Source organism: Trichechus manatus, unplaced genomic scaffold, assembly GCF_000243295.1.
Source record: "Trichechus manatus latirostris isolate Lorelei unplaced genomic scaffold, TriManLat1.0 scaffold00151, whole genome shotgun sequence".
Taxonomy (NCBI): domain Eukaryota; kingdom Metazoa; phylum Chordata; class Mammalia; order Sirenia; family Trichechidae; genus Trichechus; species Trichechus manatus.
This window is the reverse complement of record NW_004444087.1, coordinates 6,357,444-6,378,557: the sequence shown is the minus strand read 5'-3', so window position 1 is coordinate 6,378,557 and position 21,114 is coordinate 6,357,444. Positions and strand designations below refer to the sequence as shown.

General features: G+C 45.6%; 1 protein-coding gene across 3 annotated transcripts in view; it reads left to right on the top strand.

The window, feature by feature from the left end:
- Positions 1-21,114, top strand: part of CUX1 (cut like homeobox 1) — a 449,005-nt gene that overhangs the window by 72,510 nt on the left and 355,381 nt on the right. For all 3 annotated transcript variants that reach the window (XM_023740265.1, XM_023740264.1, XM_023740266.1), the window contains exon 2: positions 11,948-12,058. In XM_023740265.1, coding sequence (XP_023596033.1) covers positions 11,948-12,058 — 111 coding nt within the window. The remainder of the gene's footprint in view (positions 1-11,947; positions 12,059-21,114) is intronic.

Genomic DNA, 21,114 nt, shown 5'->3' with positions numbered 1-21,114 from the left:
GGCACCAAAAATCTTGAAAATTAACTGCAAAAATAAAACCAAAGCTGGTTCTGGGGTGGTGCATCTTGGCCTGACACAAGCTCTTCAAATGAGCTTGTTCTGTATTGTTGATAGAGGTCTGCTCCTCGTTTGGTTTTCCCCATGAGCCAGTTGGCATCTTTTAACTTTGACTTATAACTTCTGGGCAAAAACATTTTGAGAACTTTTCGGAGTTTTTATTTGCTAATTAAAATGTGAGAAGGGAATGCAGCCACAGGTAGAGTTCTAGTGCAAGCCACAGCTGTGATTTAAAAAAAAACAAACCCGACAGTTTCAAAATGAAGTTATTAGCACTTCACCTGTAACTGTGATAGCTTTTTAACTTTCGTGATCTGTCTCTTAAGCACCCTCCCCCCACCCCCATATACAAAAAAAGGGAGCTAAGTGAGGAAATTAGAGGCTACTTAAACCTTGCAGAAAATAACTACCGTCTGTATGGAACTTTTTAACGAAAAAGAGCTTTTCTTAATCTTTATGCCACACAATTTTACATCAACCCTGTGAGGTAAGGTCGGTGGTATATTTTACAGATGAGGAAACTGAGGCTAAGGGAGTCTTAGTGACTTGTCCACATTCCTGTAGCAAGGTGGGGGCGCGGCGGGCCTGGCCCTGCAGGGCTGTGTGAAAAGTCAAATAGTAAAAATTGAAAAAAAAAACAAACAACCCTTTGCCGTCGAGTCCATTCCAACTCATAGGGACCCTCTAGGACAGAGTAGAACTGCCCCGTAGGGTTTCCAGGGAGCAGCTGGTGGATTCAGACTCCTGGCCTTTTGGTTAGCAGCTGAGCTTTTAACCACTGCACCCCCAGGACTCCAAATCAAATAGTACGGGGTCACAAATCTTCTACCATTTGCTAAATAATTAAATTAAATCTATCCTGATTATGAAAATCGTAAGCAGCCAGTTGCCCACAAAGCCCAGTTATATTCTAATAGCCTCCAAAGCTGCTCTGCTCTCTGGCGCACTGGGTGGTTTGTTTTGATTCACAGCCCATGTCTGCACTGGCAGATGTTTGTGGCTGGGATAGCCCAAATAGCGAGTGAGTGAGCGAGCGGCAGGGTGGTGAGGGTTTTACCAGCCAGTGTTTTCCCAGTGAAGTAGGAGGGAACCTTTGCCAGGGTGGCTGGTGCCCTAACAGATTGATTCCTGCCAAACAATAGAAATAAATATTTTCAACAGACAGAAATTTTGGCTCCTAAAGTATTCAAATTAAAGGCTTCTTTCTGAAACAAATACTTTCAGCGGAAAACATTTACCCATGTAGATGAGATCAGAGTTATTCCTTTTGGCAGTGGCATAACTATTTTTGAGATTAAAACACAAATGTTTCCCTGTCCTTGCCTCCCTTTTAGCTGATGACCTTGCCTCCTATTTCCTGGAGAACAGAAAATGCATTAAGCCCGAGTGTGGGCAAGAGATGGTGGTGGGGTTTATTGCAGAGAGCCTCCGCTTTGGAATTACACAGGCCTGGATTCAAATCTTAGCTCTACCCCTTAATGGTCTCCTCAGTCTGTGAAATGGGGCAGTAGTTACTGTGTACTTTCTGACTGTTAATAATATGGTCAGTGGCCCTCAGAACCTGGAGAGTCATTCCACACCCGCACTGTCCAATAGAACTTTCTGGATGGAATGGTCTGTATCTGAGCCATCAAATATAGTAGCCACTAGGCACGTGTGGCTCTTGAGAACTTGAAATGTGGCCACTGCAACTGAGGAACTGAATTTTAAATTTAATTTAAATTTAAGTAGCCACATGTGGCTAGTGGCTACCATTTTGGGCAGTGTTGTTCCTGTTCATCCCCCTCATTCAATTAATTGGCCCCAGGGTCCAATTAAAGTGCTTGACACGTTGACTCACTAAAGGCCTCTCAAGTCTCTCTCTTCCATTTCAAGTGCAGCTGTGGCATTCAGGGGTATCTGTTCTCTCTCACATTCATCTTCTGTACTGCAGCTAGAGACGAGTGGCAGGTCCATAGAGCTAGGCAGAGGAATGAACGTTTCAGCCACAGCCCCCCCGCAAATCAGCCTTTTTAACTTTTTTTTTTTTTAATTTTAACAAGTTCCCATTCGGTTTTAAAATTTGTTTTCATAAGTGCATACTAAGTGTAAAAAGACTAATACAAGCCATTAAGTCAAAGGACCGGTTCCCTGGCAAGTGACTTAGGCTTCTAAGCCTTGGTTTCCTTCTCTGTAAGATGAATGAGCTAACCTCCTGTGCTGCTGCCCTCCCAAGTTCATCCTGAGGCCCACATGAGGGGTGGTGTCAACAGCAGGTCAGTTCTCTGCAGCCCCCTCCCCAGTGCTGTCCTGTAGGGGAAGGTGGAGACTGTGGTCTGGGGACACGGGAAGCAGAAAACAAGGGACCCACCCAAGGGGAAGGAATCACACACTTCAACCCAACTGGCACAAGGCAGTTAGGAGAAACCGATAGAGAACATAGCCAAGTGGAGATAATCAGACATCAAGGACCAAAGCCCAGATGGCACAGTGGAGGGGCTTGTGATGAGACGGAGGGGTAGGGAAGGGCTTTTTGGGTCCCTTGGAGAAATTGAAGAGTGGAGAGGGCGAAGAACTTCTGCCATTTGGAGCTGCATATGTCTAATGGCCAAGGCTGGCAGAACCGACGTTAGTGTTGCTTTGAGATGTATACAAGAGAACAGTGCTTTTTAAACTGCCATTTTTGTCGCTGAAAAATGGCCAAATATCAGCAGTTGCATATGGTTTGACTTAACATTTAAAGTAGAATCCTTTTCGTTTGGGTTAAAAGACACCCTTCCCTCTCCCCGCAACCGCTCTGGGCCACGTGTGCGTCCTCTTAGCGACTCTGGTCGTCTGATCCGCCTTGTAGTTCATTATGCATCACTGAGACACAGTCTATCACGTCTCAGTGTTTAAATGAGAGTCTAGCAAGTACTATATGTAGCGCAGTGCTTGTTGGATACATCTGGCATTTTTGTCTTCGCATAGTGGATTTTCGGCGGGGTGAAAAACAACAAAAACCAAAATCTTGATTCTCTGTTGAAATTTCTGAATCCTGAGAAGTTCACAGAGAGGCTTTTATGAAAATTTTGTATTCAGTTTTTGTTAGACCAATTTATTTATTTTTATTCAATTTTATTTTTTGAATAGCTAATGTATTTACTTGGTCCAAAAATCACAGCTGTATAAAAAAGTATACATGGAGAAATCTGGCACCAGCCTTGGCCCTTCCACCCTATTCTTCCCAGCCCCACCATTCACTCCAAGTCAGTACTTTTATTAGCTTCTTGTAGATGTGGTAGACAAATTCCACTGTGTGACCTTTGGATAAAGAGGCCACAGATAGTAAGTGTATGTTGAATTAAATCATTTCACTTGAATTTCCTAGACTGGGATTAACATCAAGTTATCTCCCAGAATCAAGAAACATTGAGTACATATTACATGTATAATACGGTTTTAAGAGTTAAAGGAGCATGAGAAAATAATCTTTATACAAGGTGAGGTCAGGTTGAATAGCAAGAGGAAAGAAGGAACTGACGTTTATTGTCACTCACTGTACTGGGCATTTTATCTTATTTAATTTTCACACCAGCCTATGAGGTACGTAGTGTCCTCATTTTACAGTTAGGAAAAGAGGTTAAATAGCTCGCCGAGAGTCATAGAGCTGCGAAGGTGAAAGCAGAGGACCCACCCACGCGCACGTCTCTGGGTCAGGAGTGCACACTCTCTCCATCGTTCCCCAGGTTCTTGGAGGTGGAGTAGATAGCAAAAACCAGATAGGGTCTAGTGAAACTGTATTAACTGGAATGGAACCAAGTTTTCTCCTGCCTTCTGGTTTTGGGAGAAAGATGCAAAGGGCCTAGGAAAGAAAGATGCAATCAGGAGTTTATCCTTTAAAAGCTTTTCCAAGTTTGCCTACTGTTCACCAATTTGGGAGTCACGTGGGGCCAAGGGAGTAGTGGTGACAATGATGACAGCTACCTTGGTCTGCCACTGCACTGGATTCATATGTACCTTATTTCTAATCCTCATATGAAAGCTGCAGGGTAGGTGATATTACACCCATCTTACAGATTTGTAAAGGCAAGGTGGCTTGTTGAAGGTGGTGGGAGTCCACATTCTAACTGGGTCTGTCGGATCAGAAATTCAGTGTTCTCTCTACCATCCTGCAGATGCCCTCCTCCCGCACTGTTGGTCCCCAGACATTTTCTCTTCTTTCTCTAGGGGACCAGGGGACAGGATCCCTCCTTGTGGTGGGAAAACCATGCTATCAAATACAGTCCCTGAGTGCTGTGAGATCCAGCTAAGGGGTTTTGTTCCGGTCATTTGACTCTAATTCCCAAGATGGGAAAAGATGGCTAACGACACTGTACAAAGATTTTCAACAAGGGTTGAGACACACAGTGTTTCTGATTAGCCCCCAGATAACTGGAAAATTGAATTATAGGCAAGCTTTCCACATGCCCACATTTTTGTTCCCCAAGAACCACGGGAGTGATTAACCCGGAGTTCTCACTTCTCGCCCACCCAGTTTAGCCAGCGTTTATTGAGCACTTCCTAAGTGCTGGGTTCTGGGCTGGGTGCCGGGAACTCCTGCGCTGGCAAGGACAGTTAGCCCTCCCTTCCAGGAGAACTGGGGTGGAGAGATGAAGCAGACACAGCATGCCTCAGCAGAAAACACCGTGTCTGGTTTGCTGCTGTGTGTTTTCCCAAAAGCACTGTTGGAGTGTAAGTTTCCCTGCTCCCTGTTTTTGTGATGGAGCGGTTATGAAGGTTACTTTCTAGGCAGCTAGGAGAGCTTGGCCAGGGTGGCTTCATCAGAGGAGGAGCCTTCCTTAGCTGTATGACCCTAATTCTTATATAGTGTTACCATTGTAGGGTTGGACCCAGAATCCTTTGAGGCTGAGATGGAGGGGGCACTAGATCCCATGGTAGAGCCGCTTACTTGGTCTCCTCCAGGCTTCCCTCCAGGTACCCTGCCTTCTTTTCCTCACCCAGCCTTGCCCTACTGCTAGGCCTGTAAGAAGCTGCCCAATCTACCTGTCCACTTCCTCTTCAGTCCATCATGGCCGCCAGAATTGGGCCCAGACTGTTCTGCCATTTCATTCCTTTCCTTGCAGCCTCTCTTCTCTCCACTCCACGATATGGAATGTCCTGAAAGCATCTGCCTGACTGGAAGCCTCGCCAGTCTGCAGAGTTTTTAGGCTCTCTCCACCTCTCCTTTGCTGGTTCCTCACCTTTGCAACTCTGTCCCGCTCCTGCCTCCCTCTTCTCGTTGCCCTCTTGCCTCTTCTTCAAGGTCTGACTCTGCTGTTGTTATTTTCACGAAGCTGTTTCTGATTTTCTCCCTAGCAGAAATAGTCTCTCCTCCTTTGAACAATTTTTGTACTTTTTCTGGACTTTTGTTCTAGCATTTAATGTATCTTATCTTTTTTGTTGTCACTTATTCTTCACCTAGCAAATACTTACTACTTGCCTGTGCTGTGCCCTGTTAAGTGCCAGGAATCCTGCAGTGAGTAAAACTCAGGCCGTGCTGGAACTCATGTCTATGGGGAGATGGACATTAAACAAGCTGTCACACAAACATAGAATCGAAAACTAGGAGGGAGAGGCCCAGTTCAGGAACTTGGCACACAGGGCAGTCTCTTCCCCAGTGGGAGGGTGCTCAGGGAAGTGGTGTTTGAGCAGAGATCTGCACGTTGCATGGAGTTCACGTGAGTATCCCAGGGGGAAGAAGGGGACCCAGCCCTCTGTTACCAGTATCTTCCATAGTCTTCCAGAGGTATCTTATATATATAAGCAAATTATGTATGTATACCTGTGTATTCACAATGGACATTTTCATCACTGTGGATATATTTTGGGGGAAATGGTTTTTAAATTTCTAATAGAACACAGTTATTTCCAAATTGGCCCATAGTGGTTAAAAACTCGGCTGCTAACCAAAAGGTCGGCAGTTCGAATCCACCAGCTGCTCCTTGGAAACCCTATGGGGCAGCTCTACTCTGCCCTGTAGCGTTGCTATGAGTCAGAATCGACTTGATGGCAATGGGTTTTGTTTTGGTTGTTTTTTTTTTTTTACCTCTCAGCAGCTCCGCTCCCTGATCTTATTTCCTGCCTCTGCATTTCCCTGGGAGACCCTGGCCAGGCTCCTGGATTCCCTGGGCCGCAGTGTCTTCATCTCTGAAAGCACTGACCCTGTGGTTGCTGTGCAGAGCATAGTGCCCAGTGCTTGGTGAGTGCTGATGAGGAGGAAGAGGGTAATGGGGATTTAGCCTGACCCATCCACAGGCCCGACTAAGGTGGGCATCTTTCCAAAAATTTGGATATCTTTCTTGCTGTGGAGGTATCTTCTCCCTTTCCTAAGCCCTTGCTATTTTTGTCCCACGGGCCTGGTGCTCTCGTTGTTGCTCTTTCATGCCTGCCTAGTTCCTCTGTTGAACTGTGGACACCTGGAGGTCAGAATCTGCTTCCGAGTCATTCGCGCTTCCCTGGATTTCCCAGCCGAGTCAGGATCCTTGTGGCAGAATGAATTCAGGTCTGAGGTCAAGTACCTGACTCTGATAGTACAGAAGAATTAACCTTGATGGGACATTTACCATGCCACGCACTTGACACATATTATCTTAATTATCTCCAGAAAGGCGGAGTCATTTGACCAAGACCACATAGTTCACAGTAGCTTGGAGCCTGGATTCCAATCCAAGGATTTCTCATGCCACCATAGGAAGGGTCTTCCCATGTTTTGTGTAGGGGCTTGAAGGGGTGACTGAGGGAGGTTGGTGAGTGGGCTTTTGGGGCCCTTCACCCCTTTTCTAGCCAGAGGAACTTCCATTAGTCACAATGATTCTGTTGCTGAAAATGAAACAAAAAATGATCGGAGGGCCACCTCATGCAGACACTGTGGCTGGCCTTACCTTTTTTGCACAAGTGATCTTGATATTCACTAAGAATAAAGCCATTTTAAATTCTTGTATACGATTTGCTGTTTGAATAATTTGGCAGATAATCCCTAAGGATACATCAGACGAACTAACTCGTCGGATTAAAGTTAGAGATAATTAGAAGAGAAAATACTTTACTTGCATTGCTGATGCCATTGGCCGGGTGTGTTTTCCCTGCCAGCCCAGGGTGCTGGCGGGAGAGGTGTCCCTCACAGCTCCAGAAGGAGCCCACCCTATCTGAGAGCCTAGCCTGTGTGAGCATGTGCAGATAGCACTGGGGGACCTGGCCTGGGCCTTCAAGAGGAGAGCCTCAGCGAAAATGGTAGCAGCACTGCAGGTACCTCCCCTGCATTTCAGACAAACAACTGATACCTATATCTATACACACATAGACCTTAAAAGTGAGCAGTTGCAAACTAGATCCTTGACATTATTGTTGTTTTATTTGGGGAAATTTTTTTCTACCGACCTCGTGTGTTTAAAAAAGTTTTTGTTTTTAATAAATCATTCATACTTGACTGAGAGACTGGAGTCCAAACACACAGAAGCTGAAAATGTTCGGAGCTTCGCCCTTTGAAGATCTGTCAGAAATGGAGAAAAAGCATGTAAGAAATTTTAGTCAGTAAAGAAACAGGGTTCCAATTGTACCCAGCTTCCAGAAGTACACCCGTTTCATAGAGTGAGGCTTGCCTGCATGCACATAGCCCTTCCCTTCCGAGATGAGGGACCAGGCACTCCTGCATGACTTGGTGATGGGCTTGTGCTCCGGGAGCCGGGTCTGCTCCTGCTGGTGCCGATCCTGACTGCTTCGGCTGCAGAAGCTTGCCTGAGGAAGGGCAGGAGCTTGGTCTTAATGAGCTTGGTCCTAACGTGTGTGGAACAGCCTTGGCAGGGATAAGACAGCAACACCCATGTGTTGAGTTTACCCCGTAGCTCTCAGTCAGCGTGGCCGAACGCATTGTCCTCACACTCAGGATGGGCGAGAGGAAGCTCAGCAAGTTTAAGTGTGTATTTCACTGGCTCCTCTGTGAGGTTTGCTGGGCCACATGGCTGCTGAGAGGCCGAGGGGGCTGGAACCCAGGCCCATGTGGTTCCAAAGCCAGAGGTCCTTCCGATGATTAAAGAAAAAAAAAAGTCTATTTCTGCATTTAAGGTCCTGTCCATGTAAGACTTTTTCTCAGTAAAAGCCCTGACTCTTTTGGCCTAGTTGGAAGTGTGGGATTCAGAGTCTTTTGGCTTGCTGCCAGCACTGCTGACTTCCTGTTACCTGGGCCTGGGCCCTCAGGTGTCTCCAGGGGGAGAATAATTCTCAGCAGTTCCAAGCAGATGCCCCTCCAGGGAGAGTTCTGACTGGGCTGAGGGGTGTTTTCTGTGACTGCCTTGGCCTCAGCAAGCCGTGCGACTGGTCATTGGGCTGCACATTGTGCAAGAAACAGCTGTTGTTTTGACAAAGGACGTGCTAGGTTCACTTTTTGAATCACCAGTGATTCATGAGGTCATCTGTTCCAGGCCCTACCCTCTGGGCAGGTGGACATGCAGACTTTGAAAGCAGAGGCTGGTAGTATGTTATACAGTATATGTTTGGCATACTAGATAAAATGTATAATTTTATGTGTGTATATTTTTTCACATTAGCAGGATTTTTAAGATTAATAAATATTGCAGTTTGGCCAAATAGATGATACATGCGCATGGTAAAATAGTGAAAAGATATATACTGAAGAGTAACACCCCCCCTGCCCCCGAGCCCTGGTGGCAGAGTGGTTAATCACTCGGCTGTGAACCAAAAGGTCAGCAGCTCGAATCTACCATCTGCTCCTCGGAAACCATGTGGGACAGTTCTACTCTGTCCTGTGGGGTCGCTATGAGTCAGAATCCACTCGATAGCAACGGGCTTGGTTTTTCAGTTTTTAAGCCCCCCTCCACACTAGATCCCTCCTCAGAGTCAAGCACATTTACAAGTTTCCTTTGTATTTTTCTAGAGATTATCAAAGCATGTGCAAGCATAGGTATAGATATTCTTTTAAATGATGCTGTCATCTTCAGCACTTTGCTTCCTTTGCTTAAATAGATTTTGAAGATCATCCCTCCCCATACAGTGACAGTGTAGGACTATATTTTTTTAACTAATGCAGAACAATCCATGATGGATCTGCCAGTATACTATTGCTGGACACTTAGGTTGGCTCCAGTTCTTTTGTGTGAGTTTTTAATGCCTTTCAGATGTGGGGATACCTACATGCTCCTTTTTACATGTGACCGATGACTCGGGCTAAGGGCTCTGAATTTTAGGTCCCCGCCTTCACTTCCCCTAAGCACGTTAAATTCCGTTGTTAACGTGTTGTTATATTTGACACCTTGAGTATAGGCAGACTTGGTAGATAATGAAACAGTCTTAGGCTTACACTTAATACCCATCTCCTCCTCTTGAGTTGTCTCTACAGCATGAGAACTCCTCCATGTCCTTCAAAAGGATTTGGTGGTGTATTTTTAAAGATTTAAAGTGAAAGATGGTGAGCCTTAAATCTGACCAACCAAAAGGTTGGGGCTGTGGCCGTGGGAGCGCAGTCTCTCCTCCTTGCTGTGCCAATCTGTTTCTGTTGTGGTGGATGGCAGCCCGCTATTACATTTGGAGACCCCTGTTGGTTTCTCATGTCAACCCGTGTATGTCTGCAAGTGTGGGCAGAGCAGTGTGGTGGGCTCCTATGGAGCCCCCGACCGTCAGCAATGGGTTCCCTAAGGGACGCTGGCTCTGTAGCCCTGTGATAAAGGTGGGTGCTTCCCACCAAGGGACCTGTTTCAGGCTCAGCCCTCTTCAGTCAGGCTTTCTGATGGTGAGGGACTCGGAGTGAGGGGACAGGTGGGAAACTGAGGCAAACAGAGGGTTATATAGACTATGTGTTCTCCCACCACCTCCTCAGCGTTTTCCCACTCACTGAGCTCTTCCCACTGGATGGCAAGCCTTCAGGGTTGAGGCTGGGACCCCGAAGTCACCTTTGCTCCCCCAGCGTCCTTTGCCTTGCTCGGGTGGCAGAAGTCAGCCTTCCATTCAGTGGAGGAAGTAGGCCTCGTTGAAAGCAGTCAGTGCTCTCTTGTTTTTCTCTTAAGTTTTCTGCGTCTATGTGTGATTGGAACGAAACATCAACTTTTTTTTTTATGTCATATTTCAGTATTGGCTTTTTTTCTTCTTGAAGTCTCCTTTTATAACTTCTTCTGCTGCTGCTTAAATATAGACGTCTAAGTCCTCCTCACCAGATTGTTTATATTTTTGAAAAGCCTTCTGCTTATCTGTGATTGCTCTCTCTTCTCCATCTCCATCCCCACTTTGCCACATTGGTTTCGGTTGCTCTTTTTTCCCTGCCTTCACTTGACTGGGATGTGTTTCAAATGTGGTCTATCAAAATGTTCAGTGTTTCCCTCTTTTCTGCAATAGCTTTGACATCTGTTCTTGAATTCTAGCCCACATTATTCTTTTGGACTTGTTTTCCCAAGATTTGCTTTAATGCCAGAAATAATAAAGGGGAAAGTGTGGTGTGGTGGGTTTCTCTCCCCCTCTCCTCTTTCTTTTTTTTCCTCGCCCCCTTTTTTAAGCTGTCTAAGATTCCCAGCGTGGCAGCAGCACTCTGGTTGTTTGCTTCAGCACTTTGTCATCTTGTCTGGCTTCTTTCTCGAGTGGCAGTGGCCCACCCCATAGTGGTACGAGTGAAGCCGTTCGACAGGAGGGCCTGCAGACGAGTTCAGGTATTTCTGCCAAAAAGGAAAGCAGGTGGAACTTTATGAGGTGGGGGGAGAAAGACTCTAACGTGCCTCCTTGATTTACGTGAAAGGCTCTTAATCTTTGATTTTCCTCGCCTTTTGGCCTTTGATTTGGTCCTTGCTCTGCTCAGCCCCAGGAGGATAGTGCACGCCACTGAGAACCACGTGAAGCAGCCGGCTTTAATACTAAACAGAATGTGCCCATGTGTGTCTTCAGTAACTGAAGCCACTCAGCATGAGAGGGAGCCTTTTGGTGCCTACAGAAATGTGTCCTTGCGCTCCTGCTGTTTGCCCGGAGCACCATCCTGGGCCCATCTGCTTCCGGCTTGTTTGAAACAGATCCCCTTGGCAACTCCTCCCAGAATTTCCAAGGCCAGGGCACTGGTTCTCTGAGTGTCAGTTTGTCACGTGGAGCAGAGCCCAGAGCCCTCAGTTCTTGACAGGCCCTCTTACTTGGAATCTACCCCTGGTGGTTCTAAGAGTTTTAACAGTTTGAGAGTAACTACCGTTTGCAGGTGCCACATTTCTGAAACTTCAAAGAGACTGGAAATAATTAGTTATTCTTGGAATTTGCCTTCAAAAGGTTTTCTTGAAAATAAATACTAGGTTAATTTTAATGGTACCTAACTTGATGTTATGAGTCAGAATCGACTTGACCGCAATGGTTGTTAACATGATGCCTGTCGTATAGTAAACTCACAATAAATATTTATTTGATGAAAGCAAATCAAGTATGACTACAAAAGATTCCAGGCTCACACTGCTGAAGGACAAACAGAATGCCCCGATCAGAAGCACAGAGTTAAACAGCAATATGAGCAAGCAATATGGCAAGAAGAAGCAACTTGTTATGTACCGAAACGGGGCCACTCCCAGAGGGCTGTCATCTGGGCATTGGCCTGACTGTGGTTTTAGCAAAGAAAAATGCATCTGCTTGTTTTATTATAGAAACATAGTCATTGTGAAATGCACGTTGAAGTGTGTCTGAGGGTAGCACATCAAGTTAAGCAAGTTTGGCTTTCTCAAACCAGCCCATGTGGAATTCATTGGAAACACAACATGGTATTGTTAATCTCCCTTTCTGCTCAACCCAGCCCCTCCTCTGCCAATGAGTTGATAATCTCTGGAGCCATGGGGGTATATCCCCAGTGTCCTGGTCAGATGTGGTCCTCTCTGGTCCAAAGTGCAATTACAATCTTGTTTTTTGTTTCTGTTTCTCTTGACAGAGAGAACTGGATGCCACCGCGACAGTATTGGCTAACCGGCAAGATGAGAGCGAGCAGTCTAGAAAGCGGCTTATCGAGCAGAGCCGAGAGTTCAAGAAGAACACTCCAGAGGTGAGGTGGGGTTACTGTCAAGACCTGTTTGAAGGGGTCTTGTTATTTTAGTACATATTCAGAAGACATCTTGTAAAGCATTTCATTTTTATCAGACAAAAGTACCGCAAATAATTCCATTGCCTTGTTTGTTCCCAGTCCCCTTCTCACATACTGTGTACCACTACATGGGCTGTGGTAATGCGAGAATTCGTAGGTTGTTTGAAAAAAAAAAAGCACAAGCTTATTCCAAATGTGTATAGCGTGTGAGGCCAGGTATATGGGAATGTAAGATCTTTGAGACCCCCAGCCCCTGACACCTGAGCTCTGTCCCCAAGTCTGATAGCACGTCCTTTAGAAGTCCATAGGGACCAGTGAGCCTGAGGACACTGTGAGGGCGAGGGGCCTTAGAGGACCTGCTTTCCCAAGTGGTAGGACAGATAGAGTGTCTGAAGGGTGCACGCATCTGAGGACAGCAATGTACCGATATTTCTCATAAGCTCGACATTTAGTCTGATAGTGCTTTTTAAAGGGTCTGTATGTTTCTTGAAATATGCTTTAGGGGGCCCCGGAAATGTACTCTTTATGTGCTCCTGTTTTTTTCTTGTAAGTATATATTAGACAGACAGTGTTTAGCGTTGCTGGGGCAGCATTTTCCTGGTCTGTTTTCTAGGTCCCTTGTTCCCTTTAGTCCTATCAAAGGCGTATTAAGAAATAAGAAGAAACGAGGGTTTGCAGACGGTCGAGCAGATGTGGGAGTTGCTTCCAGGGAACTTCTGTCGGTTTTGCCTGCACTGGTTTTCATGCCCTGGTGCCTAGCTCTCACCCAAGCGTCCTGCACCCTCTGCCCAATGTGGGCACATTGTAGAAGGCCGGAGTTTCAGCCTCTGCTCCCAGGCCTTGAGATTTTTTCCATGTAGGACAGAGGAACAGGCTTGGAAGAACAGCTGCTGCTGGGAGAGATGCTGCTAACTTTTACAGTATAATATTCCTGAAAAATCATGTGTCAGTTGAAGTTTTAAAAGTGGGCTCATTTTAAATGTTTTAAAGCAGTTTGCTTCTTTAAGGGTGTGCCGTTGTGAATCATTTTGGAAAACAAATCATTAACCCTCTGTTTTCAGTATAAATATTTTGAGAGAAAGGCTGGTAGCACAGTGGAAAGAAAGGGCTCTAGAGGTTGACTGCCCTACGGGTTTCACATCTTAGACCCACTACTTACCCTCTCTGCCCGTTTTGCGCTTAAGTGTGGGTCTTAGGTTTCATCACACCAAAAATGCAGATCAGAGTAGCACATACTGGGGGATTGTGCCTTCTGGGCAGCTGGGGGGCCGCTGTTTTTCGTGTCCAACCTTGTCACGAGTAAAGACAGAAAGGAAAGGATCAAGTGATGGAACTTCCTCCTTCTAATTGCCATCTTTCTCTCAGACTGCTTGAGAGTTTAGCTGTGGGAATTTCCTTGACTCCATTTCCTTGGGCAGACCCCTTTAATGCAGCCTTGTGAGCTGCTCTGAGTATCATTCCAGTAACTGGCTATCATATGCTGTCCTGTATTCTTTCTACTCTTGTCTTGGTACAGGAATAATCTTTGGTCACTCTATGTCCTGGGGTTTCCATAAAAAGATCAGTTGCCACTGAGTCATTTTGACTCATGGTGACCCCCTTGTGTTAGAGTAGGTCTGTGCTCCATAGGGTTTTCAGTGGCTGATGTTTTAGAAGTAGATCACCAGGCCTTTCTTCCAAAGTGCCTCTGGGTAGACTCGAACCTCCAACCTTTCAGTTAGTAGCTGAGTGCATTAACTCTTTGTACCACTCAGGGACTCCAGAGGTTTCCATAGAAAATCTAAAAAAGAAGGGTGAGTCCATCCATCTGGGCAGGTAAAGCGACAGACTGCAAACTAACAACGATATGAGACATGTTGTACAATGAATACCGTGAAAAGATTAAGCAGAGAGCTGGATTCCTAGATGTTCCTCTAGAGCCCAGACTCTTTGTCAGCTGCTAAAGGCAAGTGTCAGTCAAGGAGGTGGCATGCTCCCCTTCGGCCACCCAGTGCCCAGCACATGGTTGATAAATGTTGATCGAACTAAACTGACTTGTGTCCCACCATTGGCATTTTTGTTGTTGTTGTTAGGTGGTTTGAACCCACCCAGCAGCTTCATGGAAGAGAAGACCTGGCAATCTGCTCCCATAAAGGTTACAGCCTAGGAAACCCTACGTGGGCAGTTCTTCTCTGTCTTACAGGGTTGCTGCAAGTTGGTGTCAACTCGATGGCACACAACAACAACAATTCCAAAAAAATAGAAGAGGCCTGAGGAGGAAGCAGCCTTCTTGGTAAATGCCCTTTGGGACATTGCAGGGCACATTTTGAAGACATTGTCATCCCCTGAGAAGGGGAACCTTCTCAATGGGAAGACTGTTGTGTTTGTTTCTTGTCCCACCTTTGCCAGTTGGTTTCTTCCACAACAGGAGAGTCTTTACTGCAGTGTGAATTTCTGGGGAGGCTGGAAAGGTGAATCTGCTTGCAGTCTCCTGCCCTGGGGGCTCCTGTTGGTTTTCTCTCTGAGGACTATCCTGGAAATTTGTGTAGGGCTCCTGTGAGAACCCGGAGGCTGAGACCTGGTGGAGAAGATTGTCAGGGTCACTGACACCCACCAACCAGAATCTTCTGCTTGAAAATTTGAAGTGACTTAAGGCCAGAGTGGGGGTGGGGGTAGGTAGCTGCAGCCGAGGTCCTCTGGGTGCAAAGAGGGACTCTACCAGCCCATGTGTGGGTCCTCAGGTGAATGCTGGGCCTGGGCTTCCGGGCCCAGAAGGACATATTGGGTATTTACTTTGTTTGAAATGTCAGCCCAGAGGAGCCACTCCAGATTCAGTCACTTGTCTAGCTATGTTGTTGTTGTTGGGTGCCGTCTAGTTGATTGCCACTCACAGCGACCCCATGTGACAGAGTAGAACTGTCGCATAGGGTTTTCCTGGCTATAATCTTTACAAAAACAGATTGCCAGGTCTTTCTCCTGTGGAGCTGCTGGGTGAGTTCAAACTGCCAAACTTTTGGTTAGCAGCTGAGCACTTAACCATTGCGCCACCAGGGCTTCTTTTATCTAGCTACATCACTGGACAAATTATTAAACAACTGAAGAAACAGATTAACACTCTGTAGAGATAACACTTCTAGAAACTGAATGTGTAAAAAGGAAGGTTGCTTAGATCTTTGTTCTGAGGGGTAAAAAAACATTTGGCTTGTCAGAGGGAAAGGCATATTCCTCTGTTACAGACAGCCCCCCCAGTTTTCACCCACCTCACACTGTTAACCTGCCTCAAGGGGAGCCAGCACGGGCAGATCCAAGACTGGTGGTGTTTCTTATTAGTGTAGCACCAAGTGCGTTGATTCTTGATGACCATGTTGAAGTCATCAGACTTTACCAGAACAAGAAGACATTTTTCTCCCAGTGTTGATTGAGTGTCCAGTTTGCCTAACATGGAGTATTAGGCATCAGGGAGAGTACAGAGCCGAGTAAGATTTAGTCTTGCCTATCAAGGAGTTTATACTCTACTAGACTGGCACCACTCGAAGGCAATGGAAAAAAGTTCAACTCCAGGAGGGACAGGATGGGCGCTGCTGAGGACCTGGAGGGAGGGAGAGAGGGCTCGTAACCTGACAGGCAGTGTCAGTTCAGGAGCAGAGAGAGGAGGGTGCTGAGCTAGCTGGAGCCTTGAATATTTTTTGTTTGGAATAAATTTTTCTGAAGTTTCAGCTTCATGTTATTGGGTTAATATATTCATAGTCATTTGCTATTGTTGTTGTATCTTTTTAATCCAAAAATTACATAGTCATCCCTCAGTATCCATGGGGGATTGGTTCCAGGATCCTCTGCAGATACCAAAATCCACAGATGCCCAAGTCCATTATATAAGATGGTGTAGTATTTGTTATATAACCTACGCACATCCTCCTGTGTATTGTAAATCATCTCTAGATTACTTATAGTATCTAATACAATGTAAATGCTATATAAATAGTTGTTACACTGTATTGTTTAGGGAATAATGACAAGAAAAAAAGCCTATTTTTATCCCCCCCGAATATTTTCGGTCCGCAGTTGGTTCAATCAGCAGACACAAAACCTGTGGATATGCTGGGCCAACTGTACTTAATTTGAAGGGGGTTACAGTTATTCTATGAATAAAATTTAGGAGTTTCTTTGAATCAAAAATGAGTTCCTTTCCAAGAAAAAACATTGGTTTTTTTTTTCTTTTATTTTCTTTTTTTGTTAGTTGTGCTTTAAGTGAAAGTTTACAATTCAGGTTAGTCTCTCATATAAAAATGTAAACATACATTGTTATGTGACCCTACTTACTCTCCCTATACTGTGACAGCATACTCCTCCTTTCCACCCCAGATTTCCTGTGGCCCTTCAACCAGCTCCTGATCTTTCTGCCTTCTCATCTCACCTCTGGACAGGAGCTGCCCATTTAGTCTCATGTATCTACTTGAGCTAAGAAGCATACTCTTCACGAGTATCATTTTATGTCCCATGTCCAGTCTAATCTTTGTCTGAAGAGTTTTGGCCTTGGGAATGGTTTTAGTTTTGGGCTAATGGAGTCTGGGAACCGTATCTTCTGGGATCACTCCAGTTTGAGTCAAACCATTAAGTGTGGTCTTTTTACTAGAATTTAAGTTCTGCATCCTACCTTTCTCCTGCTCCGTCAGGGACTCTCTTTTGTGTTCCTGTCAGGGCAGTCATTGTGGTAGCTGGGCACCATCTAGTTCTTCTGGTTTCAGGTTGATGAAGTCTCTGGTTTATGTGACCCTTATGTTTTTTTTATTTTCTAACTGAACATCAATTCCCTAATTGACTTAATAATTTAATAATTGATAGTCGAACATAATAGCCTGTTGGGTACTTCTAGGTTGTATTAGTTGTCATATTTATTCTTGCAGGTGACTTACTGGCTGAGTGTCTTTGAACAAATAACTTAATCGCCACAAAATCCCAGTTTCCTCCTCTGTAAAATGTGTGATGACAGGGCCCAGCTCCAAGGGCTGCTGTGGGGACAGGACATGGTGTGTGTAAAGACTCCACACAGGGCAGCGCTGGAGTAAAGCCCATGTTTGTGACTTGTGTTAACTTGGAACGTGTAGAACATAATGCGCTAGACAGTTGATTTCTGTTCCTCCGAACTAGCTCAGGGAACTTTAAAAACAACAACAACAAATGTAGATAGTTTCAGCTTAAAATGTTCCAAAAGCTAGTTTGGAATAATGGTTATTAATTTCACAAGTATTTATTGAACACCTTCCATCTTCAGCCCTGGGGATAAAATCCTATCCCTGCCCTTTAAAAGGTTCTTTTCTTTCTTATCAAGTAACTAGAACATTGTGATACAGCATGTTAAGTGCTGTGGTAATACAAGTGAAATCTTCTGAACAAGACTTTTCCCACAGAAAACATTGTTGTATGAATAGTGGTAAAGTTCTCTAGCTAAGCCGCATATGCCTGAGTAATCCTTAGTATAGATAAAACAGTTCTGCTTTGTGAACCTTGGTTCTTAACCTTTTAAAATTGATGAAAACTAAGGACCTGCTTCACTGAGAAATGCACATTTGCAAACAATTTCAGGGTCTCCTGGACTCCCTGGAACTCATCCATGAACCCCTCGGTTAGCACCATAGTTCTGTAGGTACAGGTTCGCAGTTTCCAGGAGGATGGGCAGGATGGGAGGAGATAAGAGAGAGACGTGGTGGTGGGGCCAGGACTCCAGAACTCTGGGGTGGGCAGGAGGTGAGTGCCAGGGTCCTAACTGCTGGGCAGAGGTGAGCTGTGCTCTGGGCACCGGGCTGGGTGCTGGGGTGGTGGGCCATCCCTGTGACGAGGGTCCTGAGAGAATGTGGCACAGGTGCCATTGCAGCTGGGTAGCACGTTCCTCCTGCCTGAGGCTGGTGAAGAGTGTGGGCTGGGCTGGCGGCAGCGTGTGGAGGAGGGAGACAGTAGCAGCTAAGCCTCGTGCTCCTAGAACCACCTGTGCAGTGGAGGCCCAGACCTGGCTCCCGCACACCCCAGGGAATTTTTCTGAGTCTTCCTGTTAGCCTTCTGCTTTTCCGTTGCTTTGATCTGAGACCTGAGGTGTGGCTGAGCTATCGATTTCCTGTGTGGGAGTCCAGTGGTGCTTTCCTGCTCCAGGCGCCTGTGCAGCCACCTCAGGGAGCTGCTGAAGCTCAGGATTACCTTTTAACACCCAATATGAATATAAAGCTGACTGAGATTGTATCACCAGGTACACGCAGAGCCCTGACCAGAACCAGCGCAGGTGTCGGAGCCAACCCCTCTTCACTCCCTGGACGGGGCATCTCTCTGGAGTCATTCTGAGTTATTGCCCATCGGGGACTGCAGGAGGGATAGATTTAGGGTTTCATTATTCAACCTAAAAACAAAAAACCCCTTGCAGTCAGTAGATTCTGACCCATGGTGATTCCATGTGTTTCAGAGTAGAACTGCACTCCATAGGGTTTTCAATGGCTGTAGTGTTCTGGAAGTAGATCACCAGGCCTTTCTTCCATTGTGCCTCTGGGTGGATTCAAACTGCTAACCTTTTGGTTAGTGGTTGAGCACAAACCATTTACACCATGCAGGGACCTTATTCTGCCTAGGAAATACTTTTTTTTTTTTTTTTTTCCATTCAATTAAGTTTTACATTTGCTCTTTGGGCCAAAGCTTGTCATGAGGATCTTACAACTACTACTTGTCAGATCAGGGAATCGAACCCAAGCAGTCTGGCTCCAAAGTCAGTGCTTTTAACTGCTGGACTGGGCCACTTCCCAGACGGGTGTCTAGAGCAAAGATGGATGTGGCTTAGTGCATTGGAGCGCTTGAAGGTGAAGTCCTGTGATGTTTTCTGGTGAGTATGCTTTGTTTGACTTGCAGTGGGGAATTAGGAGTGAAAAGAGGGGCTGCTCAAATTGAGGACTGAGTGACCTGCGGTGTTCTCCTTCCTTAAGAAACCTTGAGGCTGACTCTGTCCTCCTGTGATTTAGGCCTTGCTTAAGGACTGTGCTGTTTGACCATGATGCTTGACTGTTAGAAAGAAAGGTCTCCAGCATTAAACTTGCCTCCAGGAAGAGCACAGGGATGTTTTTGTTTTGTTCTAATCCTTTTCGGTAAGGGAAGAGCCGTCATCATTTACTGAGGAAACAGAGGAAGAAAACCACAAACTTGAGATGCAGTCATTTTATCATAAAACCGTGCTCAGGGCTCATTTTTGTTACGTCAGGGTGTCCAGCTCCTGCCCCAGAATGTTTCTTAGGAGTCTGACTTTGTTGGGTTACTTTACGTCTCCTATAATATGAGCGCCTCCCTTACGTGAGGAAAACTGAGCTGCAATCCTGGAGCTCCCACTGACAATTCTGTTTCTGATATATTTTTGCCTAAACATGGAGCGTTAATCCTAATAGCACCTCATCCACTATGCTAACAGTCTGTATCTGTGTTTCCTACGTTTGTCCTGCCCAAACACATGTAACTTTTGTCCTCAGGGCACCGTCTCTTGCCCACACCATCATCAGCAGAGTCTGGCTTCAGCTCCGATCGTTTTGGGCACAGCTCTCTGTGGTCAGGACCTGGAATGGAACGCCTCTTCCTCCCTTGTTGTCTCCAGCCGGGGGAGGTTGGCCAGGATGGGAGTCCCGCAGCAGCCTCCACAGCCCTGCCTCCAAAGCCAGCATTCCCACTTTGTGCCGGGGGACATTCTCTTCATTGCTGACACAATTGGTTTTTCATTGGCTATCATTTCCTGAGTGCAGAATCTTAATTTGCCCTTTCTATCACAGACTAGGGTATTTTTCAGATTTTTACATTCTTGGGGGAACAGTTGTAAAATATCAGGTTTGGGGAGTTGTCTTGAGATATGACTTGGACAAACTCTTGCACCGTCGTTGAAATGAACTAGATTTGTAGATTCCTTCTGGACTCTAGCAGAAGGGAGAGACTCCCTTCTTTAGGAAAGCAACAGTTGTCTTTTAACTGGTCAGGATAAACTGTTTCTGAAGTAAGATATGAAATTATGTCAAATTATGTCAAGCCCAACACCATCTCCTTAACATTTAGCTGCTCACTTTTTGCCAAGGTAAGGAAGACGCTGTAAACTTGATGATTCGCTTTTCGCTCCCTGTGAGAAAAGGAGCTACAGGATGGGCGAGGGAGTGGACGGTAGTAATATATAGCTGGGGCCTGGGCCCAAATGCATGTAGTCACTGCCTCTCCAGCCTTTATATAGGCACTGCAGGGAGTGACTCAGCCTGGAAAAAGAGAGTCACTTGCAAATAAAGCTGTGACTCAGATGGTCACGTCGCGCACAGGCTGCCTTGAGCAGCGTGGCTAGGGCTTGACGAGACGCCTGAGAGGGCATCTTCGCCTGCGCGGCCTTGCTGGCCATGTCACGTAGCTTGCCTGAGCCACTTACTGTTTTTTTAAAATATCTCTAAGGTGAGGACAATAATCATAAATACCTCATGGAGTTGTTGTGAGGATTAAATGGGGTCAGATATGATTCCCTGTAGTTTTAAAACTATGCAGTACAACATTCAGACATTATTAGCTACTACTTGACGTGTTTTGTGTTAGCGGCTGAGTTCTCAACTCCTCTTTTGTTCTTTTTTATTGTACTTCAGGTGAAGGTTTACAGAACAAATAATTTCTCATTAAACAGTCAGTGCACATATTGTTTTATGACATTGGTTAACAACCCAACGACATGTCAACCCTTTCCATTCTCGACCTTTTTTTTTCTTTTTTTTGGGTGAAAATATACATAGCCAAAGATACACCATTTCAAAAATTTCTACATGCACAGTTCAGTGACATCGATTATGTTTTTGTAATTGTGCTGCTATTCTCACTTTAGATGAAGGTTTACAGAACAGAATAGTTTCTCATTAAACAGTACACATGTTGCCCTATGACAATGGTTAACAATTCCACTACATGTCAACACTGTCCTTACTCAACCTTGGGTTCCCTGTCATCAGCTTTCCTGTCCCCTTCTGCCTTCTAGCCCTTGTCCCTGGACTGCTGTGCCTCAT